The following is a 24,725-nucleotide window of genomic DNA, read 5'->3' as shown; positions in this document are numbered from 1 at the left end:
CTCGCCCCAGGCGCGGCGGGGGCGGGCGTCGGGGCGGTGTCGGCCGCGTGGGCAGCAGCACCGCCGTGCCGCCCCTCGCAGAGGAGCCGTCCTCCGCGTGCCGGCGCTTCACCGAGCTGCGCACCATCGCCAAGGGGCCCTGCGCCCTGCCCGCCGTCGAGGTCAGCTACTGCGCCGGGCGCTGCCGCTCCCGCACCACCGTCACCGCCGAGGTCAGCCGGCACCGGGACCTCGGCCGGGCTCTGCCGCCGGGCTGGGGGGGGCCGGGAGCTGGGGGGGCGGGGGGGGGGGGCCGGGGCGGGGGGGGGGTCTCCCCGGTTTCGCCGCCCAGCAGCCGTGCGTCCCCGCGGCAGGAGCCGTACCTGCAGAGCCTCTGCGAGTGCTGCGGCTACCGCCTGGACCCCGGCAGCCCCGTCCGCGTCCTGCGCCTGCCCTGCCCCGGCGGCACGGCCGAGCCCGTGGTGTTGCCCGTCATCCGCAGCTGCCAGTGCAGCAGCTGCCAGGGTGAGCGGGGGGTTCAGGGGTGCGGCCCCGGGTGCGGGCTGAGCCCCCCCCTCACCCCCTCGCCCGCAGGTGGGGATTTCTCCCGGCGCTGAGGACCCCCCCCCCGGCGGCAGCCCCGCGATGTGCCGGTGCTCCGGGCCCTGCCCCTCTGCAATAAACCTGCGGGAACAGCCCCCGCGTCTGGCACCGGGGGCACCGGGGGCACCGGGGGGGGGGGCGATGGGATGACACCGGGGGGGGACCGGGGAGGTGGGGGGGGGGGGGGCACCAGGGAGGAGGGGGGGGACACACCGGGGGGGGACCGGGGAGGTGGGGACGGGGACGGACACCGGGGGGACCGGGGGGGGGGACACTGGGGGGGGACCGGGGAGAGCTTTGGGGGAGGCTGGGGGGGACCTGGGGAGGGACCGGGGGGGACAAGGGGGGGACCGGGGAGGGCTCAGGGTGGCTCGGGGGGGACTGGGGAGGGCTCGGGGGGGTCCGGGAGGGACCGGGGGGTCTCGGGGGGGACTGGGGGGGCCGGGGAAGGGCTTGGGGGGCCAGGGGGGGGGACCAGGGTCTCCAGAGCAGCCACGGATCCACGGCCGGGGCCGCCCCTCGTCCCGCCGCCTCCCCAGCGCCCGTCCCGTCCCGTCCCGCCCGCGGCACAGGGCTCTCCGGAAGGTTCTCCGGGGACGCCGGGCAGAGGCCGCGGCACCAGGCTGCGGTCGCCATTAAAGCTGTGGGGATTGAGCAGAGTTCGAGCACTGGAGCGGCGCGGGGTTTGGGGGAGCGAAAGGGACCCGGGGGTCACCGGCCGCTCGCGGCGCCCGGCCGCTCGCCCTGGAAACTGGCGCCGCTCGCGCCCACCGGAGCAGGGCACCGGCCACGCTCAGCCGCCGGCGCCGGGAGGGGAAGGCGGGGGGCTCTGCCGGGCTGGGGGCGTCCCCAGGGCCCGCGTCCCACCGGCGTCGGCAGGAGCCGGGCCCCCGGTCTCCCTTTTCCCGGTGGACGAGGCCGCCGCGGCTCCCCGGGGCCCCGGGCAGGCAGAGCCGGGACCCCCGCACTCCCCACGGCACTGGCTGCCGGGCGGCGATGGCCACGAGCGGGCCTGGGCGACGCTGGCAGCCGGCCGGTGACGCTGCCTCGCCGAGCCGGTGCCGGGCCCTGCCCCGCTGCCTGCACCCCCTGCCTGCACCCCTGCCTGCGCTCAGGCTGCAGAGGCCGTCGCTGTCGTGCTGTCGGTGCCAACGCCGGAGCCGCGCCCTCGCGGTCCGACCCCGGGGTTTGTGAATCGGGGGGTGCCGACCCGAAGGCGGGTGCCCGAGCCCTCCTGCGCCTGCCGCGGCGGTGCCGCGGGGGCTCTTGGCTCGGTGCCGGCCCGGTGCCGCGGGGCATCGCGCGTCGGCCGTGGCAACTCGCGGGGGCTGGAGCGAGGGGGCTGCGGAGGCCGCCCTGCGGCGAGCCGGGACCCGGCCGAGGGGTTTCGGCGCTGCGCCGTGGAGGGCAGAGACGCCGTGGGCCGCGACCGTTTGGGGCCGAGCCGGGGGCAACCCGGGGTTTTGGGCAACGGTCTGGGGGGGCGCAGTGGCCGCAGGGAGGGTGGGCTCGCGCGGAGCGGTGGCCGAGGCGGGGACGCCGCCGAGGCCGCTCGGACCGACCGCGTTTGGGGGGGCCGAGACCCGCGGGAGGGAGCCGGTGTCCCGGAAAGCCCCGGGGACGAGCGGGGAGGGGGTCGGTGTCGGGGAGGGGACGCGGCCACCGAGGGCGGCTCCAGCCTTTTGGGGGCAGAGAGGGAAACTCTGGGCACAAGCGACCTGGGCTCCGACACAAGAAGGGTTAAAAGCGGCTGACGGGAATCGCTGCTGGTTCCAGCCAGGGCCGGCGGCCCCGGCGCGGGTGGCACCTCTCGCCGGGACCAGCCCACGTCCCTGCGGCTCCCTGGGGGACGCCGCTTCGCCCGGACGCCGCGTCCGGGCCGGGGAAGGGGCTTCTAGGGCCGAGCGAGGGGACACCGGCCCCGCCGCGGGCACGGGCCGAGCGGTGGCACGGGCCGCGCTGCCGCGGAGCTCGCTGCTTGTCACCAGCATGAAGAAGCTTTTTATTTATGATCCGGGTGGAAAAAATAAAGCCGCAGCCTCCCCGCTCTCCCGTAACCGTTGTGGCCGCGTCGCGACGCATTTACGGCGTCGCGGCAGCCAGTCCTGCGCCCGCGGCTCTCCCGCAGCCGCTGCCGGCACCGCAGGGCCCAGCGCGGCGGGGAAGGGGTGCCGGTGGCGAACCCCCCGGCCGAGGAGCGCGCTGCCGGCTGCTCGGGGCGTCCCCAGGGAGCGGCCGAGGAGGGTCCGGCCCGTGCCGGCGTGGACGCTTCCCGCAGCCGGAGCCGGCGGCGGAGGGGGCCGCGGCCACCGCTCGCTCCCGGCCCACGCGTGGCCGCTCCGGCGGAGCCGGAGGTCGGTGCTCCGGGTCAGCCCCCCGCAGCCGCCCCCGGCGCCCCGCGGGCCCCTCAGCGGCAGTTTTGGGGGGTGCCGTGGGTGCGCTGGTGAGCCAGCATGATCCCCTCGTCCCGAAACCGCTTCTCGCAGCCGCCGCACTGGTACGGCTTGGCCTCCGCCCGCCCCGCCGCCGGCGCCGGGCCCCCCCCGTCCCACCGGCCGCCCTCCGGCACCGCCGGCGGGCCCCGGTGCACCCGCTGGTGGCTCTTCAGGTGCTGCTTCTGGCTGCAGGTCTTGCCGCACTCGCCGCACTTGTAGGGCTTCTCACCGGTGTGGACCCGCTGGTGGACGGTGAGGGTCTTCTTGTCCCTGAAGGCCTTGGGGCAGCGGGCGCAGGCGAAGGGACGCTCCCCGGTGTGGATGCGCTGGTGGCTGACCAGGTGGTGCTTCTGGCTGAAGCGGTGGCCGCAGTGGCCGCAGGCGAAGGGCTTCTCGCCGGTGTGCACGCGCCGGTGGCTCAGCAGGTGGTGCTTCTGACCGAAGCGCTTGCCGCAGTCGGCGCAGCCGAAGGGCTTCTCCCCGCCGTGCACCTTCTGGTGCGACGCCAGGATCTGCTTCAGCCGAAAGCGGCGGCCGCACTGCGGGCAGGAGAAGGGCCGCGCCGCCGTGTGCGTCTGCTGGTGCTTCTTCAGGTCCCGGCTCTTGCCGAAGCTCTTCCCGCACTCGGCGCAGGCGTGGGGTCTCCTGGGGGCCGGGGGGCCGCGGGAGGGCCGGGCCGGCGGCGGCTCGGCCGGGAGCCCCCGCGCCGGCGCCGGGGCGGGGGGTCTCCGGCTTCCCCGCGTGGGTCTTCTGGTGGCGTTTGAGGTCCCCCTTGGAGGGGAAGCCCTTCCCGCAGCGGGGGCAGCCGAAGGGCCGCTCGCCGGTGTGGCTCCGCTCGTGGATGGCCAGCACCGTCTGGCTCTTGAAGCTCTTGTCGCACTCGGGGCACGTCGGGGGGGGCTTCTCCGCCGCCGGGGGGCCGGGAGGCGGTGGAGGCCGGGGCGCCGCGACGGACCCCCCCTGCTCCCGCCCGGCCGGCTGCGGGCCGAGCGCCCCCGCCGCCCGCCGCCCCGCGGCGCCGTCCCCCGGGGCAGGGCGGGGGGTGCCGGCGGCCCCTCGGAGACCCCCCCGGCCTCCCTCTGCGTCCGGACGTCACCGGCGGCTGGGGAGGAGAGGCCGGGGTCACCGCCGGGGCCGGGCCGCGCACGAGGGACCCCTCGCCACGGGCAGCGGCGGGGGCGCCCCGCCGGCCCCCCGCCCTTCCGGGCGCGCGGAGCACGCCGGCCCGAGGCGCCGGTGCTGCCGGACCCCCCCCCGCCCCCGCGGCCCCCCGGGACCCGCCTGGCACAGGCGTCCGGTGCCTCCGCCGCGCCCCGGGGGGGTCCGGCACCCCCGGCCTCCCTTCTCGCTCCATCTCGCGGACGATCTCCGGCTTGACGGCGGGCCAGCCTGTCCGGGGCAGAGAGACGAGCACCCTCTCCCGCGCTGCCGCGACGGCGGCACCGGCCCCCCCCGGCCCGGCATCGCCCCCTCCGCTCCCCGCTCCGGCCTCGCCCCGGGGCGTGGGGCCGGGCCCTCAGCCGCAGGCGGCAGCCGGGCCAGCGCCGAGCCGCTCGGGCAGCGGGAGCGGGCGAGCGCCGGGGGTCCCGCCCCGCCGAAACAGGCCAGGGCGCTGCAGGGTGCTCCAGCCCAGTCCAGCCCAGTCCAGCCCAGTCCATTCCAGTCCATTCTGTTCTATTCTGTTCCAATCCAGTCCATTCCAGTCCGGTCAATTCCAGTCCATTCTATTCCAGCCCAGTCTATTCCATTCCAGTCCAGTCCAGTCCATTCCAGTCTACTCCAGTCTATCCCATTCCAGTCCAGTCTACTCCAGTCTACTCCAGTCCAATCCAGTCCATTCCAGTCCAGTCAATTCCAGTCCAGTCAATTCCAGTCCAGTCAATTCCAGCCCAGTCAATTCCAGTCTATTCCAGTCCAGTCCAGTCCAGTCTATCCCATTCCATTTCAGTCCAGTCTACTCCAGTCTATTCCATTCCAGTCCAGTCCATTCCATTCCAGTCTATTCCAGTCCAGTCCACTCCAGTCCAGTCCACTCCAGTCTATTTCATTCCATTCCATTCCAGTCCAGTCCATTCCAGTCCAATCCATTCAATTCCATTCCAGTCAATTCCAGTCCAGTCCAGTCCATTCTATTCCAGCCCATTCCAGTCCAGTCTACTCCAGTCTATCCCATTCCACCCCATTCCCTTCCCCTCCCCTCTCCCCCGGGACGTCTCTCCGCGGCCGGCGCCCTGCCAGGGTAAAGCCTGCAATCGTAACCTCGCGGTGCTGGGGCGGCAACGGCGACAGCGGCATTGCCGCCTCCCGGGGCTCCAGCTCAGCTAAAGAGGCGAACCCCGGCTCGAGCCAGCCCGGCGGCGCCGGAGAGAGCCCTCACCCAGCGAGGCGACCGCCTGGTAGTTCTCCAGCATCACCTCCCGGTAGAGCCGCCGCTGCCAGCCCGCCAGCTCTGCCCACTCCTCGGCGGAGAAGTAGACGGCCACGTCCTCGAACGTCACCGACATCTGCGGCGAGAAGCACGACCGGCTCAGCGCGCCCCGCCGCGCGTTCGCCCGACGCCTCTGCCGAAATCCTGCCGCTGCCGGTCAGGGTCCGGGCGGCGCCGCGGGCTCTGGCATCCCGAAGGCAGCGCCGGGAGAGCCGGGAGCGTGCCGGGCAAGGGAAGGGCGAGGGCAGAGGGGCGGCGGGCGGCACGGCCGGGCGGCACGGGGGGGTCGCTCGGCAGGGCCCTGGGCAGGGGACGCCCGCGGCTGCGCCGGGAGGGGCAGAGCCGGCAGCTTTGGCAGGGGGTTCCCCCGCTCCGGCCGGACCAGGGCCCCGTGCCGGAGCAGCGGGGACTGTGCCGTCCCCCACCCGCGCCGTAAGCCGGAGCCCCTGCCGGGGCAGGGCACGGCACCGCGACACAGGGCTCGGCCTGCGGCCTGGCAGCAGCCACGCTCCTGCCTGCTCCTGCCCGCTGCTGCCTGCTCCTGCCCGCTGCTGCCCGGTCCTGCCTGCTCCTGCCCGGTCCTGCCTGCTCCTGCCTGCTCCTGCCTGCTCCTGCTCACTGCTCCTACCCGCTGCTGCCCACTCCTGCCTTCTCCTGCCCGCTCCTGCCTGCTCCTGCCCGCTGCTGCCCACTCCTGCCTGCTCCCGCCCGCTCCTGCTCACTGCTCCTGCCCGCTGCTGCCTGCTCCTACCCGCTCCTGCCCGGTCCTGCCTGCTCCTGCTCACTGCTCCTACCCGCTCCTGCCTTCTCCTGCCCGCTCCTACCTGCTGCTGCTCACTGCTCCTGCCTTCTCCTACCCGCTCCTGCCCGCTCCCGCCCTGCCCCCGCGGCTCCCCCCGGCCGGAGCGGCCCGGGCCCGGGCCCGCCCTGCGCTGGCTCCCGGCGGCGGCGGCCGAGCCGGGGCGCGGGGGACGCTCGGGGCCCGGCCCGGGCCCTGCCCCCTCGCCGGCCGCACCGGCCGGGCCCTGCCGAGCGCCGGCTGCGAGAGCCCGGGGCCCGCTTACCTGCCGCGCCCCGCTGCCGTTCGGCCCCGCCGCGGGGCCCCACCCGCGAGCGTGGCCCGCGGCGCCCGGCCGGGCCCCCGGGGCCGAGGGAGCGGGGCCGGGGCCCGGCGGGGGGCGGCGGCGGGCGGCGGCGGGGGCTCGGCGGAGGGGAGAGGCCGGGGCCGGGGCCGGGGGCAGCGCCCATCCCCGTGCCTGCAGCGGGGCCGGGCCCGGACAAAGGCGGCCCCGGAGCCGCCGGTGCGGGGGGGGGGGGGGGGGAGCGGCGGCCGCGCCGGGCAGCACGGGAGGTGTAGTCCGGGAGGGGAGGGGAGGGGAGGAGAGGGGAGGGGAGGGGAGGGGAGGGGAGGGGAGGGGAGGGGAGGGGAGGGGAGGGGAGGGGAGGGGAGGGGAAGGGAAGGGAGGGGAGGGGAGGGGAGGGGAGGGGAGGGGAGGGGAAGGGGATGGGGAGGGGAAGGGAAGGGAGGGGAGGGGAGGGGAGGGGAGGGGAAGGGGATGGGGAGGGGAAGGGAAGGGAGGGGAGGGGAGGGGAGGGGAGGGGAGGGGAGGGGAGGGGAGGGGAAGGGAAGGGAGGGGGAGAGAGACCGGAGGGGATGGGGAGGGGAGAGGGAGGGGAGGGGGAGAGAGACAGGAGGGAATGGGGAGGGGAGGGGATGGGAGGGGAGGGGAGGGGAGGGGAGGGGAGGGGAAGGGGATGGGGAGGGGAAGGGAAGGGAGGGGAGGGGAGGGGAGGGGAGGGGAAGGGGATGGGGAGGGGAAGGGAAGGGAGGGGAGGGGAGGGGAGGGGAGGGGAGGGGAGGGGAGGGGAGGGGAGGGGAGGGGAGGGGAGGGGAGGGGAAGGGAAGGGAGGGGGAGAGAGACCGGAGGGGATGGGGAGGGGAGGGGAGGGGAGGGGAAGGGAAGGGAGGGGAGGGGAAGGGAGGGGAGGGGAGGGGAGGGGAGGGGAGGGGAGGGGAGGGGAGGGGAAGGGAAGGGAGGGGAAGGGAAGGGAGGGGAGGGGAGGGGAGGGGAGGGGAGGGGAGGGGAGGGGAGGGGAGGGGAAGGGAAGGGAGGGGGAGAGAGACCGGAGGGGATGGGGAGGGGAGGGGAGGGGAGGGGAGGGGAGGGGAGGGGAAGGGAAGGGAGGGGGAGAGAGACCGGAGGGGATGGGGAGGGGAGGGGAGGGGAGGGGGAGAGAGACAGGAGGGAATGGGGAGGGGAGGGGATGGGAGGGGAGGGGAGGGGAGGGGGAGAGAGACGGGAGGGGATGGGGAGGGGAGAGGGAGGGGAGGGGATGGGGAAGGGAGGGGAAGGGAGTGGAAGGGAGGGGAGGGGAGAGGAGGGGATGGGGAGGGGAGGGAAGGGAGGAGATGGGAGGGGAGGGGAGAGGGAGGGGATGGGGAGGGGTAGGGGGGTGCCCCGTGTCCCCGCCCGCGGGGGTGGGGGTGCTCCCCATGACCCCACCCGTGAGGATATGGGTGCCCCCCCCGTCTCCACCCGTGAGCATGCAGGTGCCCCCCCATACCCCCACCCATGAGAAAATGGGTGCCCCCCCCACGGGGCTGTGGGTGCCCCGTTCTGGTTTGGGTGGGGGCACTGGGGTAGCCCCTCGGGGGGGCCGCGTGCAGCCGTGGGGACACCGCCCGTGCCGGGCCCTGCCAGCGGCGGGGTGACGGCGGGGCTGTCCCCGCTGCCCCCCTCCCCGGCAGAGCTCGGGCACCCCCGGGGTCGGCCACGCAAGCGCGGTCCGGGGGGGGCCTCGCTCCGCGCCCGGGGGGCGCCCGCCACGCGTTAGGCTGACGCCCGCCACGCCGGAGAACGTCGGGCTCCGGGGCCGCGGTTTGGCCGCGCCGGAAACGGCGTGGATAACGCGGGCGCGGCCGTGCGGCGCCGGGGCTGTTCTGCTCCTCGCCCGCGAGCAGGAGGGGCCGGGAGCTTACGGTCCGATGTGGTGTTATTGTTTCTGTGCCGTTATCGAGCGATTTGTAATTCGGTTTTATCTCAACCCACGAGTCCCTCTCGGTTTCACCCCGTCGGGGCGCGCGAGCGGCTGCGTGGTGCTTCGCGGCCGGCCGGGTTAACCGCGACGGCGCGTTGAGCACCACGGGCAGCAGACGAGCGAAGGAGGGAACCGCGACGGGCGCGACGGGTCGGTCCACCGGACCCACGGCGCCGCATCCGGCACGGCGCTCGGGGACGGCACGGCGCTGGCGGCGTGGCCAGCGGTGCCCACCCGGCCTGAGCTTTGGCTCCGGCTGAGCTTTGGCGGCGCGGGAGAGCGGAGGCCTCGCGTGCCGGAGGAAGGTTCCACGGCAGAAGCGCCTGACCCGACCCGGCGATGACGGCAGAGCTTTGGTCCTGGCGGCTCGCAGGGAAGGGCCCCGAAGCCGGCCGAGCGCTGCCCCAGGGATCCGCGTCTGCCGGGGAGCGGAGCCGCGGGGGCTTTGGTCCCCGAGACACCGATCCACGCCGGAGCTGCTCGCTCTGGTGCTCTGGCACCGAGGAGTGGGGCCAGGCTGAGCTCCCGGGCCAGGGGCTGGCTCTGCCTCCCGGCCGATTTTACATCTCTGCCGCCCTGGCAGCTGCCGGCGCTGCCGGGAGAGGGTGGCCGTGCCCAGGACCCGCCTGGCCACCGTGCCACCCCTGGGCAGCTCTGACACCCCCGGGCGCCCCAAGTGGCATTAAACACCCGGGCGAGGGCAACTGAACGGTGCGGCAGCTCTGCGGTGACCGCGATGGCAGCTCCGCGGTGACCGCGATGGCAGCCCAGGCACCCACATACAAACACCGACCCGTGGGTGCCGGGGTCACCCACAGACGACGCTGGGGCGAGGCGGAGGCGGCAGGAACCCCCCGGCAAGGAGGGACGCGGGGTCCCGCAGCTCCCACGGCGAGGGAGGGCGAGCCGAAACACGCAGCAGCAAATGGTACCAGACAAACGGGCGCCCTGGTGTTTGCTTCCGCTTTTTATGAGCTTCTCGGTCAGAAAAGAGAAGAGCGGAGCTATAAATACACGCGGCCCTCGCCCGCCGCAGCTCAAGGGCTCGCTGGGGGGATTCTCGCGCGTCACCGAAGCCACCCCCGGTCCCCAGCCGCGGTGACGGCCCCGGGCCCAGCACTCGCCACGCCGCGGGGCTCCGCGCGGTCAGGAAGGGGTTAACCCTCCCGCCGCCCTGCAGCAAGTGGTATTACCCCCATTTTACAGATGGGGAAACCGAGGCAAGGAAGCGATGAGCGTCGCCTCGAGCCACGCGGCAAGTCGGAGAGACAGCCGGGGGGCCCTCGGTGCGCCGGGGCCTCTCGCCCCCCCAAAAACACCCGTCTCGCGGAGCCGACGGCCGAGGGCAGAGCCCTGCCCGGCCCCGCCAGCCCGCTCCCCCCACGCCACGGCACCGCAAGAAGGAAAAGCCTTTTGCCGGCCGCGTCCCAGCTCGCGCGGGAGCAGGGCGAGGGGCTGCCGGGAGCCGTGCCGGCGCCGGGGATGCGCCAGGCCGGGGAAGGAAGGATCCCAAACCCACGGCTCGGTAAACCGTGGGGGGAGCTGTGGGAAAGAAAGGGGGGTGCTGAGCCGCCCCCGAGCCGGGGTCAGCCACGCCGCACGGAGCCTCACGGCCAGGGGCTGCGCCCGGGGAGGGAAGGGCTGCGCCGCACCGGGGGAGCCGTCGGCTCTTCTCCAAGTCCAGCGTCCGCGCGTCGGAGAGGGACCCGGAGAAACGACGACCCTCGGCTCGAGAATTGCCCCTTCGGGGCCAGCGGCCGGCCGGGGGTCCCTTTGCACGGGACAAGGGGGGGCCGCGTCCGCCACAGCGCCGAGCACCGGTGCCCGAGCCAGGCTGGACGCGGCACCGGGGACAGAAAACCCGGGGGGGGGCAGCCCGGTGCTGGCGGGGCGGGACAGGGCGACCCCCGTCCCCACGTCCACCCGCTGCGATTCGCTTCCGAACAGCGAAGGAGCCGGCGGCTCTTGGGACGGGGACGACGTCTCTTGCCGTAAAGCCCCCCGTGACCCGGGGATGCGAACGGTGCCGGCCCCGCTCGGCCAGAGCACCGGCCCCGCTCGCTCCGAGTCCCAGCCCGGCCGCGTGTCCCCGTAAGCGGCCGCCGGCCCCAGCCGGAGCTGGAAAGCCGGCAGCATCCCCGGCCGGCGCTTCCTCCCCGGGCTCCACCACGGCACCCGACAGCCGGGAGGACCACCGGCCCCATCCGCCGCCGGCCCCGCAGCAGGCCTGAGCTCTAGCGATGGTCCCGTTCCTCCCGCCGCCGCTCCAGCCGCAGGGACGTGCCGCGGGCGGGAGGCCGGGCTCTCCCCGCCGCCGCCAGCCCTCCTACTTGTACTCGGCCAAGGCTTCCAGCGGCACCGGGAGCTGGGCGCAGGACATGAGAAGCGGGTGCACGGGGAGGAAGGGGCTGAAGGACTCTCCCTCCCGGTAGCAGGAGAGGATCCTCTCCTCGGCGTGCACGCCCTGGTGCCCCGTCAGCTCCTTCTTGTGGCTGAAGACCTTGCCGCACTCGGTGCAGGGGTAGACCCGCTCCACCGTGTGGGTGAGGTGGTGGGTCCGGAGGTTGCCCTTGTACTTGAAGCTCTTCCCGCACTCCAGGCAGGTGAAGGGACGCTCGCCCGTGTGGATGCGCTTGTGCTTCATCAGCGTGGTCTTCAGGTTGAAGGTCTTGCCGCACTCGGGGCAGACGAAGGGGCGCTCGCCGGTGTGGATGCGCTGGTGGGTGATGAGGGTGCCCTTGCGGTTGAAGCTCTTGCCGCACTCGGTGCAGGTGAAGGGCTTCTCGCCGGTGTGGATGCGCTGGTGCTTGATCAGCTCGCCGTTGTGGCTGAAGCACTTGCCGCAGTCGGCGCAGGCGAAGGGGCGCTCGCCGGTGTGGATGCGCTGGTGCCGCGTCAGGTCGCCGTTGCGGCTGAAGCTCTTGCCGCACTCGGAGCAGCCGAAGGGCCGGTCGCCGACGTGGATCTTCTGATGGAGGATGAAGGTCTTCTTGGCGCAGAAGCCCTTGCCGCACTCGGCGCAGATGAAGGGGCGCTCGCCGCGGTGGATCTTCTGGTGGGTGATGAAGTTGGCCTTGCGGTTGAAGCTCTTGCCGCACTCGGTGCAGGAGAAGGGCTTCTCGCCGGTGTGGATGCGCTGGTGCAGGATGAAGGTCTGCTTGGAGCAGAAGCTCTTGCCGCAGACGGTGCACTCGAACGGCTTCTCGCCGGTGTGGATGCGCTGGTGCCGCATCAGGTCGCCCTTCTGGCTGAAGCTCTTGCCGCAGACGGTGCAGGCGAAGGGCTTCTCCCCCGTGTGCACCCGCAGGTGGGTGATGAGGTTCCCCCGGTGCTGGAAGCTCTTCCCGCACTCGCTGCAGGCGAAGGGACGCTCGGCCGAGTGGCTGCGGGGACGCCGTGCCGGCTCGGCGCCGGGGGCCACGGCGCTGCCCGCCCCGCAGGCGGAGGGGGGTTTCTGCCCGGCGCTGCTCACCGGCACCACCGGAGCCGCGCGCTTCTCCAGGCAGAGCCGCCGGGGCTCGGGGGTGGCCCGCGGCCCCCCGGGCACTGCCGGGCTGCGCCGGAGCTCGGCCACGGCGCCCTGCGCCTGCCGCACCGTCCACTGGCTGACGCGGGGCCGAGGGCCGAGGGAGCCCCTCGAGGCGGCCCCCGGGCTCTGCTCCGGCTCAGCCGCCTCCGGTTTCACCTCCTCCGGCTCCTCCTTGGGACACCGCTCGCCGTCGCCGTCTGCCAAGAGCAGGGGAGCCCCGCCGTTACCTGCCGCGGCTCCGCGCACCCAAAGGTGCCACGCGCGGCCTCTCCAAAGCCCAAACTGCAGAGATTCCCCCCACGGCTTGAGCCCGAGAGTCCCGTTTCCGCGACGGGAGGCACCTCCGGAGCCCCGGGGAGCAGAAGGGCCCCCGAGCCGGGTGGCACCGGCACCGGTGAGCGGGAGCGGCGAGGCCGGCGAGGCCGGCAGGGGCCAGAGCAGCCTCGCTGGGATTTCCTGACGGAGGAGGCCGGGGAGCGATGCAACGACCCGGGGGATTTGAGCCGCGGGGTCCGTTTCGGGAGCTCGGGGCAGGGGACGCCAGGCTGCCAGCCCCGGCACCGCCGGCTGCCCCGGCTCACGCCGCGGGGCCGGCATCGCTGCCAGGGACGCCGGGGAGGTGCTCGGCCCTCTCCTGCGGCACGTGCGAATCGGGCCACGATTTCTGGCTGCCGAGGCTGCCCGGGCAAGCAGAAGAGCGGCGCGAAGCTCTGCCAGGCCCGCGCGACGAGCGGCTCACCCGGCTGGCTGGCGGCGGCACCGGGGCTCCCTCCCGGCGGCTTTCTGCCGGGTTTGGGACGTGGCTGGGAGAGGGGCGGGGGGCGATGGTGGCCGTGGGAGCGGTGTCGGTGGCAGCCCCAGCCCCGGGGACGGTCGCTCCCCCGACCGCCGAAAGCCAGCGGCGAGGCTGCCCCGAGCTCACCGGGCAGCCCGGGCTTTGCTCCCGCGGCCGGGAGGCTGCGGTGGGACCCGCGAGGCTGCGGTGGGACCCGCACAGCCGCCTCCACCCGCCCACCCCCTCCCCGCGGCCGCAGCCGGCTCACGGCCGACCCGGCTACGCAGGGCAGGATCCCGCACCCCGGGCTCTCGGCGGGCTGACCTGCTCCGACGCTTCGCGCGTCCGGGGCGCTCGCCCCCACGCCCACCTCTCCCCGTCCCGCCGGACCCCCCGGAGCCGCCCCGGTGCTCACCTGTGCCGCCGCGGTGGCCGGGAGCTCCGGGGTCGCCCAGAGCTCGGGGGCACCCGATGAACGGCTCCTCCTCCGGCTCCACCTTCACGATGATCTCGGGCTTGGCATCGCCTGCGGGCAGCGAGCGCGGTGCTACGGCGGGCGCGGGCAGGGCCAGGGGAGCCGCGGGCGGGCTTTCGACCCCAGCTGCCGGCACCGCCGGTGGGCTGGGCTCTCGTGGGACTCCCGCGGGGTCTCACCGTCCCCGGGGTGGCACGGGACGGCGTCACCGTCCCCGGGGTGGCACGGGACGGCCGCCTCCGGCAGCCCCGGCAGGCAGCAGCGCCGCCGTGGCAGAGCGGGCTCCGAGGGGTGACAGGGCGGGCGGCAGCAGGGCACCGAGAGTGGCGGCTCTTCCGGGCCCCGTGCCCGGCCGGGTGCCCTCTGCCGAGCTCGTCTCCCGCCCCAGCGCCCAGCACCCCGGCAGGGGCCCCGCGCCGCCGGCAGCCCGCAAAGCGTCCGGCCGCCCCGGCCGCCCCCCCCGCTCCCCTCCCGGCCCCCCAGCCCCACTCACAGGCAGCGGGGGGGGGGTCGGGCACGGCCCCCTCCTGGGTGCCGGGGCAGTAACCGCCGTACGCCGCGTCCTCGGGCTCGCTTTTAACGACGACCTCCGCTTTGATGCCTGCGGGAGGAGAGGCACGGCCCGTGCGGCCGGCTCGGGGACGGACCGAGCGCTCGGGGACGTCCCCACGCTCTGCCCGTGCCGGCACCGGCTCCGGCTCGCCGCCCGTTAATCCCAGGCTCCCGGGAGCTCCCTGCAGCCACCGGCCCAGTCCCCCGGGAAACACAGGGGGGCCCAGCCACAGAGCCGCGGGGACCCGAAACACCCAGAGTTATGAAATATTTGTTACGCAAGAGAAGGAACCGCTCCTCTTCCTCCAGAAGGGAATTCCCAGTTACCAAACGGCACGGGGCACGCGCTGTCCCAGCAAAGCCCCCCCGGTGCAACGGCCTTTCCCACGTCCCCACACCGACGCCGTCGGTACGGGACAGGGGACTCGGTCCCCGGGTCTCGCCGAGCTCCCAGCCCTCCCCCAGCCGCCCGCTCTGCTCACCAGTGCTGGGGTAGCCGGGGACGCCGGGGACGGTGGCATCCAGGCCCTGGGGACACCCAATGTAGGACTCGTCCTCCGGCTCCGTTTTCACCACGATCTCACACTTCACGCCAGCCCAGCCCCTTCCTGCGGAAGGCAAAGCTGCTCGCGGGGTCCCGGGCAGCGCATCCCGCCGGCGGCTGCGAGCGGTGACGCCGCGGGCTCCACGCTCCCGCCGTAGCCCTGCGCCGGGCGCGGGGGCACGAAGCCTCCCCCGCGGGTCCTACGGGGGGAAACCAGGGGACGGAGGCACGGACCCCCACCCCGCCGCGGGCAGCGGCTGCCCCAGCCCCTCCCTGCTGCCCAGCGAGGACCCTCACCCGACCGAAACCAGCCCGGTGCCCGGCGCCCGGCGCCGGGCCACGCCAACGCCCTGCGTGGCTCTGCAGGACGCGGCAGCTCAGCCCCGGGGGTCCCAGGGCCTGGCGGGGGGGAGGGGGGCGGGGGTCTGCGAAGGGGGGGTCTGTGGTGCCAGGGCAGCCAGGTCCCCGCGGGAGCTTTCGGCAGCCTCACCTGGGCCGCAGGCGTCCGGCGTCCCCCGCAGCCTCGCGTCCTGCGGATCCCCCCCAAACGGCTTCTCCTCTCGCTCCATCGCCGGGGGTCCCGGGGTCCCTCCTGAAGAACCTGCCCGAGGGACGGGAAAGTCTCCTTCCAGCCTGCCCCGGTCGCGGGGAGCGCCCGCAGGCACGCGGCTGCTCCGGAAGATGCTGACCTCCAGCCTCGCCGCGCCGGCACGGCCGGACTGTGCCGATTCCCCCCCTCCGTCCCTTCCCAAACCCCCATCGCCCCAGGTCCACCCCGGGAAGCTGCCGCCGGCAGCGGGGCTGCGGGGGACGTCGCGGGGGCTACACGGCGCAGGGCAGCACGGGACGGGTGCCGGGTCACCCCGTCATCGCCCAAATCGCCGCCCCCGGCCGCTCCTTCCAGCCCGGCAGCCGCGGTACGGGGTCAGAGCGAAGCCGAGGGGAGCCACGGAGCCCAGGGGGGAGGGTGGCACGGGGGAACCTGGGCGACGGCGGGGAGCCGGGACGGCACGGGCACCGGCGCCCGCGGGCAGACGGGCAGAGCGATGCCAGGAGCGCTGGCAGCGGCACCCACGGAGGCACCGGCAGCCTGGGCCCCCGCTCCCGAGAAAGAGAGATCCGGAGGGAAAACGGGGCAGAGGAGGGCGGCTCATCCCCGGGGATGAAGAGCGAGGAAGAGGGGAGTCTCGGCAGAGCCCGCCGGCAGCACGGGCGCCCGAGGGGAGACCCGGCAGCACCCAGGCATCGCCGGGAGGGAAGGAGGGGAGAGGTGCCGCAGGGGCCGAGCGGCACGAGCGGCACGAGCCAGGCCCGCCGTGCACGTGCCGTGTCCCCGACGCCTGCTTGCGGCACAAGCGCGGCAGGCAGGGAGCGGCACCGGGGTCTCAGCCCACCCCGGCCCTCCTCCAACTCGGGGCTCACCGGAGCAACCTGCCGGCTGCCAGGAGCAGCCCCGGCGGGGTTTGGGAGGAGAGGAGGAAGCCGGCCACCCTCCTCCTCCTCCTCCTCCTCCTCCTCCTGCCCGGGCTGCCCTGCCTGCTCCAAGGGCACCCTGCTCGGCGGGACGGGGTCCTGCCGAGGGACCCCTGCCAGCGCCGGGGCCAGGAGGGCGCGCGGACGGTGGGTGCTCGGGGCTGGTTGGGGTTCGGTCGCTCCCGAACAGGGAGTTTCGGACGCGCTTCGGCCGGAGCCGCCACGGCTTCCGCCTCACCTGCACCCACAAACCCGCGGCTCCCCGCCCCGGCGCGTCCCCCCTCCTCGGCCCCGGGGAAACCAGACCCCGCGTCCCCACGCCACGGCGCGGCCCCTTCCCGCCCGGCCGCCCCCTGCCCACCCCGGGGTGCCGAGGGAGCAGAGGGCCGCCGGCCCCGGCTCCCTGCCCGGCCTCGCCCCGCCGGCCCGCGGCTCCCCGCGCCCCGCCGCAGGCAGCAGGTCCCAGCGGAGCTGCCGCGGGGCTCGGCAAAGGGCCGGCACCGGGGGCTGCTGCCGAGAGCGCTGGCTCGTACCGGGCCCCGGCCCACGCCGGGCTCCAGCGGCCCGGGAAACGGACCCGCGAGCGGGGGTCCCCGGCTGCGGTGGGGGTCGGCGGCCGGGTCTCACGGCGGCCGCTGCAAGAGGAAGGCGAAGGTCCCCGGCTCCGCGCCCCCTCCCCCCCCCGCCCCCCCGTGCGCGCCCCGGGAGGAGCCCGGCGGGGTCGGGGCCGCGGGGCAGGGTCGGGGCCGCGTTCCCCCCGCGGGGCCGTGGGTGCCAGCGCGGCGGGGGCTCCGCGCCCCCTCGGCAGCCCCGGGCCCCGCCGGCGTGCGCGGGTGACAGCCCCCGCCCGGGGGACGCGGCCTGGGGGAGGCGGCCCCGCGCCCCCCGCCCTGCCCCGCCGCTCTGCCGGGGCCCCCTCCCGCCGCCCCGCCCCGCCCCGCCGGGGCCGCCGGGGCCGGGGGCTCCTCTGGGGGGGCCCGGCGGGGCTCAGCCCCAGGACCACCACCCCCCCCCCCCCCGCGTCCCCATCGCCGCTCGGCCCCCGCCCCTCTCCCCGCTGCCCCCCGCTGCCCCCGCCCCGCTCTCACCGCCGGCGCGCAGCGGGGCGGCAGCGCGGGCTCCGCCGCCGATGGCCGCCGCGGGCGGGAGCGCAGCGGGCGGCGGGGCAGACAAAGGCTGCGGGCCCGCGGGCTGCCGGGAGCTGTAGTCCGGGCCCCCCCGGCTCCGGGGCTCCGGGGTCCGCCGGGCCCCAGCGGGGCGGGGCGGGGCGGGGGCGGCCCAGCCCCCCCGGTGCGCCCCCCCCCCGGGACGGCGGTGGCGGTGGCGGGGGGTGGGGTGGGGGGGGGCAGCCGGTCCCGCCGGGAGGGGGGTGTCACCGGGACCGCGACACAGTCGCGAGCGGTATTGGTCGTGATAAGGGGGGAGGCAGCGGGTGATGAGCCCCAGCGGGACGAGGGGACGGGGGGAGGTGGGGATGTGGGGATGTGGGGGACATGGGGACATGAGGACATGGGGACATGGGGACGTGGGGACATGAGGACATGGGGATGTGGGGACATGGGGGACATGGGGATGTGGGGATGTGGGGGCATGAGGACATGGGGACGTGGGGACACGGGGACGTGGGGACGTGGGGACGTGGGGACATGGGGACATGGGGATGTGGGGGACATGGGGGACATGAGGACATGGGGACATGAGGACATGGGGACATGGGGATGTGGGGGCATGAGGACATGGGGACGTGGGGACACGGGGACGTGGGGACATGGGGACATGGGGACATGGGGGCGATGGAGCAGCCAGGGGAGGCCAGCGGGGAAGCCCGGTGTCGGAGCTGGCGGGAAGGGGTGCAGGGTGCCGGGGTGCCGGGCCTGGGTGCCAGCAAGGGCAGAGAGAGAGATCCGCGGGGCGACGGGACGAGGGGGACGTGCCACCCGCTTGTCACCCACCCGGCAGCGGGGCTGGGGACAGCCTCGACAGGGCGGGGGCTGGAGGGCAGGGGGGCTTCGGCCAGGGCGGGTGAAGCCGGTCGAGAAGCGGGGACCGGCCCGGAGCGGGCAGAGGGCCCCGTGTCCGACGGCCCAAGCCCCCAACGCCCTCCCGCCGCTCTGGCACCCTCTGCACCCTCGGCTTGGTGCCGGGGCCGGGGCGGCCCCCGGAGCAGCCGGGGGGTCTGGGAAGGGTTTGCGGAGGGGAACGGCCCCCGCCGCCGCAGAGGCAGGAGCAGGAGCGGGGCCTGAGGCGGAGGACGCCGGTCCCGTGGGTGCTGCGATGCCGAACGCGGCGGAGCCGTCGCCTCCCACAAGCTCCGAGCGTTTAAATCCACGCTCCGAGCCAGCCGCCGTGCCAGCGAGCCAGGTTCCCGGAGCTTCGGCTCTCATAAAAGCGGGGCCGGGGCCATGGCTGGCACGGCACGGGGTGTGCCAGCTCCCTGCCAGCCCTGGCGCGGCTCCACGCTGCACCACGACTGCCAGCCGGCGCAGCCCGGGCACGCCGTCCCTTCTGCTCCCACCGTGCCGGCTCCAGCCCTGCCGGCGCTTCCTCACGGCCCTGCCCTTCCTCCCTGCCTGCCCCGGCACCGCTGCCTGTGGGAGAAGAGTCCGGCCGGGACCACGGGTGCCGGGAGCGGGACCCGGCTCAGCCCCGGCAGCCCCGCGCCCAGGGCAGACCAGCCCCTTGAGCGGCAGGGGACGGCGAGGCCCGGGGCAGGACGTCCGTCTGTCTGCAGCTGCCCCCCGCCTCTAACTCGGGCCGTGCCATCGCCCGAGCGGGGTCTCCGCACGTGAACCACCCCGTCCCTCCTGCGGTGCCACGTGAAGTCCCCCAGCACCGGGAGCGGCCTCCGGCGAGACGCGGGCGCGGGTGCCGTCCATCCCCCGGGCGCGGGTGCCGCAGGGCGGCGGGGACACAGCGGGCTCCGGACCTCAGCCCCGAAAGCGTCCCTGGGACCGGTGCCGGGGCTGGGCGAGGGCACGGTGGCCTTGTGCACCGCGGGCTGTGGCTAGCCTCGCCTGGGGGCACGAGCCACGGGACCCGGCGTGCCCGCCGGCGCCGCGCACGCCTCCTCCTCCTCGCAGGCGGCAAACGCCTGCCCGCCCCGGCTCGGCCCCCGAGGTGCTGCCAAACGGCCGGAGGCATTTTGCCGGCCTCTCCCGACCCGCTGGTCCTTCCGAGGAGCCGACGCAGCGGCTTTGGTGCTTTCCCAGCCTCCTTCCAGGGCTGCTGGTGCTTTGCCGAGCTCGGCACCGGCGGCTCGCTTCAACCCGTGACCCCCTCCCACCGTTCAGGGGTGCCCACGCGGCCAGCGTCCTGCCACCGCTGTCGCCGGCGGCGTCGGTGACGACCGCCTTCGGACGCGCCGCCGCAGCCCTGCCGCTGCTCCGGCCCACCGCCCTCTCCTCCCCTGCGTTTTCTAAACCCTCGTCCCGCGGAGGGAGGTTCAGCGTCCTGCGCTGGCCCCGGCGCCCTGGCGGGACGGACCCCCAGGACGGCCCCTCCAGATCCATTCCGGTTCGCGGCAGAACCGCGACAGCCCCTGCCAGACCAGCGCGACTCGGCCGTCCCCAGCCCCCTGCACCCGCGGGGCCGCTTCGCAGGGGACGGAGAGCCGGTACCAAAGCGGCCGGTGGCTGCAAATCGCGGCACGGACCCGTTCGTTCCCCCCGGCCCTGCCTGCGGCCCGGGGCAGCGGGGGGGAGGATGGGCACAGGGCCGGGCGATGGACCCCCAGCGGGCAAGGGCAGGGGCTCACGGGGCCAGCACTTGCCCCCCTGGGCAGGGGGCTGGGGGAGGGGAGGGGGAAGGGGAAGAGGGAGGGGAAGGGGAAGGGGAAGGGGATCTCCGAGCCCAGGAGCTGCTGTTTCCCCTCTTCTGCTCCTTCGTCCTCCCTCTGCAGATGCCCTCGCCCACCCTGCCCGGCTCCCGGCCGCTCCCCGACCAGCGCCGTGCTGCTCGCAGGGCGCTGCCGCGGCACGGGCAACCGCTCGCCCAAACCAACAGCCACGCTTCTGCAAAAGGGATTTATTCACCCGTGAGAGATCAGCGACAACGTGGTGCTCCGTGACTTCAAACGCACCGACGGACCCTCACGCTTACCCGGGGACAGGGGAACCGCTGCTGTGCGGTGCCCAGGGGAAAAGCCACCGGCCACGAACCAAACCGGGTGGCCACGCTCCCCAGAACCGGGCGAGGCGGCCCCTCCTCCCAGGCACTGCCCCCCATTTCAAGCTAAGGTACGAAGGGGTTCAGAAGAACGCGGCGGGTCCCGGGGAAGTGGCACGGGGACGGGCCGGGCGCCCGGCACGGCTCAGCCCTTCATGCCGGCGGGGCGGCCAGGCTGCGGGCGCAGTCGGCACCCACCTCCCGCCCCGCGGGGCCGGCCACGGCGGCGTCCAGCCGGGCTCCAGCCTGCCTTCAGCTCCACCACCCCCTGCAGCCGAATTTCTCCCGCGGCCTCGATACGGCGTCACCAGCCAGGGCAGGGGGGGTTGGCAGGGTCCCCCAAAGTGACCGCGGGCACCAACGCACCGCTGAGAATAACCGTCACCGCAGGACCCGCCGTTGACTTGCCCACACCGGATCGGCTGGCCGCGGAGCGGTAGCAGCCCGGGGTGGCCAGCTTCCAGGTGACGATGGCCGCCCGCTCCTGCCCAGGGACGGGCTCCCGGAGCTGGTGAGGAGGAGAGAGGCGAGCGGCAGGCAGAGCTGGCGAGCCGCATGCCACAACGGCTACAACCGGCTCTCAGCCCACGGGGGAAGCCCGGGGCAATCACACGCCCGCTCCTAGAAGGGGTCTGCACCCCAAAACACGGGGCACGGCCAGCAAAGGGCCCGGGCGCTAACGGTGAGCCCCACGGTGTGACCCTACCCCGGGACGGCGCGGCCGAGCCGCAGAAAGCACGCCGTGCTCTAGCTCCTGCCAGCAAGCACCGGGACGCGAGCGGCAGCGGCAGCGGCAGCACCGTCTCCGAGAGGAAAACCCTCCGTGGGAGAGCGCCGGCTCCCGTGGCGCGGGCACCCGCCACTCGGGAGAGCGAGCGAGAGCTCCGCTCCTGCCAGGAGAATCGGGTGGCCACGTCCTCGAACATCACCGGGCCCCGCGGCGGCGCAGGGCCCCGCTCAGCGCCGGCAGGAGAACGGACGGGCGAGACGAACCCGGGGGGTCCTGCCCGCGGCCCCACCGCGCCTTCCCCGCTCCCACCCCGGCCGCCCAGCTGCCGTCCCCCGCTTCGGGCGGCGCTACGGGGCAGAAGCGGCTCCGACGCGGCGGGACCTGGGGACACCTGTACGGGGACAGACGCGTCCCCGCAGGGACCTGCCCCGGCCCTCCCAGCCCCGGGGAGGGATCGCGGCCCAGGGGCCGGGCAGAGCCAGGGTGGCCCACCGGCCCCGGCAGACCGGGGGTCCCACCAGCCCGGCCCGCGGCCACGCTCCGCGCCCCGGCGTCCCAGCTCCCCGGGCACCCCACGGCCCCGGGCACGGTTTCACCAGTGCAGCCCGCGCTGGGTGAGCTGGGGGAAGGGGCCGGGGGGCCGGGGATGGGGATGGGGCGGCTGCCCTGCCCCACCGCCCCGGCTTCACCCCGCCAGTGCCCGGCAGCGCCCGCTACGCCCAGGGGAGCGGGCCGGGGCGGGGGTCCCGGGTGCTGTTCATCCCCCAGAGCCACCCCCTCCGCCCCCAGCACCCCTCTGAGGGGAAGGCCACGGGCCAAAAGCTGGGCAGCGGGGAGAGGCTGCGACCCGGGGAGGGCTCCGGCCCTTGGGCTGCCCCCCTGCGCGGGCATCGCTCTCTTCCGGCTTTAAACACAGCGGCGAGGAGACAACCCCGCGCGGGGGCAGGGCACTGGTGGGACTGGGAGAACTGGGAAGTGCCCTGCAGGGATATTCCAGGGTCTGAAGGGAAAACGGAGAAGTGGCCCGGAAGGAATTTTCGAGGTCCGAAGGGGCGCGGGGCTCCCAGGTCCCGGCCGCGCACCGGGCCGAGCCCCGGGGAGCAGGCAGCGGGTGCCAGCAAAGCCGTGTCCGGCGGGCGCAGGACGAGGCCCCCCCCCGGCCCTCCGGGCCCCTCCACAGGGCGATAAGCCCTCTCCCGCGCCGGAGAGCAGCCGCAGCTACTGCTGGCAGCCCGCCGGGTCGTCCCCTGCCCGGAGGGTCCCCTTGTCCCCCTCCCCGTGCGCCCGCTGGTGCAGCAGCAGCTTGCTCTGGGAGCTGAAGCCCAGGCGGCACTGGGAGCAGGCGAAGGTCTTGTAGCGCCGGTGGAGCTTCTTGTGCGTGATGAGGTTGGCCTTGTTGCAGAAGGACTTGTCGCACTGGGGGCAGGCGAAGGGCCGCTCGCCCGTGTGCACGCGCTGGTGCACCAGCAGGTTGCCGCTGCGGCTGAAGCCGCGGCCGCAGACGGGGCACTTGTGGGAGCGCTCCTGCGCGTGGCTGCGCTGGTGGATGATCAGGCTCTCCTTCCAGCTGAAGCTGCGGTCGCAGCGCCGGCAGAGGAAGGGTCGCTCCTCGCAGTGGGTGGCCCGGTGCCGGCTCAGGCCGGCCTCGTCCTCGAAGCGCTCCTCGCACTCGGGGCACTTGGGGCGCGCGTCGCCGGCGTGCTCCTTGCGGTGCGCCTGCAGGTCGCGCTTGTGGCGGAAGCTGTCCCCGCAGAGCGGGCAGGCGTAGCCGCCCTCGCCGCCGTGGCTGGCCCGGTGCCGCAGCAGGTCCCCCTTCAAGCAGAAGGTCCTGCCGCACTCCGTGCAGGCGTGCCAGCGCTGGCCCCGGTGCTTCTTGTGCGTCAGGAGGTTGCGGTGGTGGCGGAAAGCCTTGCCGCAGGCGCCGCACTGGTAGGAGGGCGCCGGGCGCGGGTGCTCGCCCTGGTGCGCGCTCAGCCCGGCCTTGTCCTCGAAGCTCTGCCCGCAGGTGCCGCAGATGAGCGGCCCCCCGCCCCCCGCCCCGGGCGCCTCCGGCGGCTGCTCCCCCGGCTCCCAGCCCGGCAGCTCCCGGGGGGCGTCCCCGGCCCAGAGCCCCGGCTCCGCGTGGCGGCAGCCGGAGCAGAGCCCGCGGCAGCCCGACTCCTCGGCCGTCCCAGCTGGCGACGCGCACGGGACCCAGCGTCCCCGGTTGTCGTCCTCAGACAGGTCCTCGCCGTCCGTCCCGCCCCCGGCAGCTGCGGGAACAGGAGCGCAGTCACGGCGGGGGGTGACGCGGGGCGGGGGCACCGCCACCACAGACCCGCGGCGGTCCCCGTGCCCGCGGCACCGGCTCCTCGCCCGCCGCGGCCTCCCCTCACTCCTGCGACGCCCACGGGACAACCGGGCCGGGGGGGGGGCCGAGGTGGGACACCCAAACCCACCCGGTGAGGACGCCGGAGGGGACCCGCCGCCTCGTGCCACGCTCGGGGCTTCCCTCTCTAACTTGCTAAACCGGCGCTGGTTTCCCAGCCCGGTGCCCCCGGCCAGGCGGGGCGTCCCCGTGGTCACTCACAGGTGCCAGAGGTGTCGGGAGCTCCGCCGTCCCCCCCGCCGCAGGGGACCCCCCGGTGCGACTCCTCCCCGGGCTCCATTTTGTGGATGAGCTTGGACTCGGGGCCTGTGCGGGAGAGAGAAACCCCAGCGTCCGCCGAGCCGCCCGAGGAGCGTCACCGTCACCGGGGGACGGGCCCAGGGGACGCCGGCTGCGGGCGCCGTGGCGGTGAACCGGGGCGCGCCGGGGCGGGGAGCAGCGGGGCCGGGGTACCCGGAGCCGTTATTCCTCACGCACCGGGGTCGGACTCGGCGAGCCCGGGCAGGGCAGCGCTGCCGCCCCGCTCCGCGTGGAGAGACGGCGGGTCGGGCTGTGCCCGCGCACGGCCGGCCGGAGGGGCTCGGGCTGCGGACCCCGGCTCAGCCCCGGCCCCGGCTCAGCCTCCGGACCCCGGCTGAGCCTCCGGACCCCGGCTCAGCCTCCGGGCCCCCGGCTCAGCCTCCGGGCCCTGGTTCAGCCTCCGGACCCCCGGCTCAGCCTCCGGACCCCCGGCTCAGCCTCCGGACCCTGGCTGAGTCTCCGGACCCCGGCTCAGCCTCCGGACCCCGGCTCAGCCTCCGGACCCCCGGCTCAGCCTCCGGACCCTGGCTGAGTCTCCGGACCCCGGCTCAGCCTCCGGACCCCGGCTCAGCCTCCGGACCCCCGGCTCAGCCTCCGGACCCTGGCTGAGTCTCCGGACCCCCGGCTCAGCCTCCGGGCCCCGGCTCAGCCTCCGGGCCCCGGCTCAGCCCCGGCCCCGGCTCAGCGCGGCGCGGCCTTACCCAGGCTGGCGACCAGGCGGGCGTTCTCCAGCATCACCTCCCGGTGCAGCCGCCGCTGCCAGCCGGCCAGCGCCGCCCACTCCGCGGGGGAGAACTCCACGGCCACGTCCTCGAACGTCACCGCGCCCTGAGAAGCGGAGCCGGGGCTGAGGGGACCCGGGGCCCGGCCGACAAGAGCCGCGGCCGAGGCGCGGACCCGCGGGGACGGCGGGTCTCGGCCTCGGGACCGGGACCGTCCCCCGCCCCCCGCCGCTTCCCGCGCGGCCTTACCGGCTGCATCGCTGCCCGGGGCCGGCGGCGGGGCCTCCCGGGGGGAGGGGGGGGGGGGCGGGAGGGGGGGGGGGGACACCGGCACGGAGCCCCGCGATGGCGCCGGCGGAGCCACCAGCGGGGCGGGGCCGGAAGGGGACGGCGGGGGCGGGACCGCAGCGCGCGGGCGGCCACGTGCACCGGCAGCCCCGGGAGTGGCGGGGGGCACCAGCCCCGGGCACCGGGAGCATCAGCCCTGGGCACCGGGAGCACCGGGAGCACCAGCCCCGGCCACCGGGAGCACCGGGAGCATCAGCCCCGGCCACCGGGAGCACCGGGAGCATCAGCCCCGGCAATGGGGAGCACCGGGAGCATCAGCCC

The 24,725-nt window shown here is 75.4% G+C and overlaps 3 protein-coding genes across 5 annotated transcripts in view; 1 reads left to right on the top strand and 2 right to left on the bottom strand.

The window, feature by feature from the left end:
• The window catches only part of LOC142406858 (SCO-spondin-like), a 35,167-nt gene extending 34,546 nt beyond the window's left edge, over positions 1–621 (top strand). The window contains 3 exon segments of the mRNA XM_075495783.1: positions 82–212; positions 354–504; positions 574–621. Coding sequence (XP_075351898.1) covers positions 82–212; positions 354–504; positions 574–596 — 305 coding nt within the window. The 3' untranslated portion in view covers positions 597–621.
• A 2,182-nt stretch (positions 622–2,803) lies between these two features.
• Positions 2,804–5,679, bottom strand: LOC142405168 (uncharacterized). Its single transcript, XM_075492135.1, has 2 exons — positions 5,395–5,679; positions 2,804–4,119 (listed from the first exon to the last, which is right to left on the bottom strand). Exons 1-2 carry the CDS (start codon positions 5,519–5,521, stop codon positions 2,990–2,992), a joined length of 1,257 nt encoding a protein of 418 aa, XP_075348250.1. The 5' UTR covers positions 5,522–5,679; the 3' UTR covers positions 2,804–2,989.
• A 3,746-nt stretch (positions 5,680–9,425) lies between these two features.
• Positions 9,426–24,487, bottom strand: LOC142405161 (uncharacterized). Of its 3 annotated transcripts, XM_075492117.1 has the most exons (6): positions 16,921–17,070; positions 14,850–14,960; positions 14,298–14,423; positions 13,757–13,864; positions 13,204–13,314; positions 9,426–12,210 (listed from the first exon to the last, which is right to left on the bottom strand). In XM_075492117.1, the coding sequence occupies exons 2-6, from the start codon at positions 14,926–14,928 to the stop codon at positions 10,811–10,813; spliced, it is 1,824 nt and encodes a 607-aa protein (XP_075348232.1). In that variant the 5' UTR covers positions 14,929–14,960; positions 16,921–17,070; the 3' UTR covers positions 9,426–10,810. The 3 variants fall into 3 exon arrangements, with proteins under 3 accessions (XP_075348232.1, XP_075348234.1, XP_075348233.1); XM_075492119.1 differs by lacking the exons at positions 13,204–13,314; positions 13,757–13,864; positions 14,298–14,423; positions 14,850–14,960; positions 16,921–17,070 and adding exons at positions 22,009–22,978; positions 23,296–23,400; positions 24,096–24,222; positions 24,366–24,487 and having other exon boundaries at positions 9,426–11,867; XM_075492118.1 differs by lacking the exon at positions 13,757–13,864.
• Between the last annotated feature and the right edge of the window lie 238 nt (positions 24,488–24,725).

Source organism: Mycteria americana, chromosome 2 (assembly GCF_035582795.1).
Source record: "Mycteria americana isolate JAX WOST 10 ecotype Jacksonville Zoo and Gardens chromosome 2, USCA_MyAme_1.0, whole genome shotgun sequence".
NCBI classification, from domain to species: domain Eukaryota; kingdom Metazoa; phylum Chordata; class Aves; order Ciconiiformes; family Ciconiidae; genus Mycteria; species Mycteria americana.
The sequence above is the reverse complement of the archived record's forward strand: the minus strand, read 5'-3'. Positions and strand labels throughout refer to the sequence as shown.

Coding starts and splice junctions, on each gene's coding strand:
- LOC142405168 (XM_075492135.1), bottom strand. CDS start 5,521: ATGTCGGTGACGTTCGAGGACGTGGCCGTCTACTTCTCCGCCGAGGAG. Junction 4,120..5,394: donor CCAGGCGGTCGCCTCGCTGG/GTGAGGGCTCTC, acceptor TCTCCTCCCCAG/CCGCCGGTGACGTCCGGACG.
- LOC142405161 (XM_075492119.1), bottom strand. Junction 23,401..24,095: donor CCGCCTGGTCGCCAGCCTGG/GTAAGGCCGCGC, acceptor TCTCCCGCACAG/GCCCCGAGTCCAAGCTCATC. Junction 11,868..22,008: donor CTGCTGCTGCACCAGCGGGC/GCACGGGGAGGG, acceptor GCGTCCCCGCAG/CCACTCGGCCGAGCGTCCCT.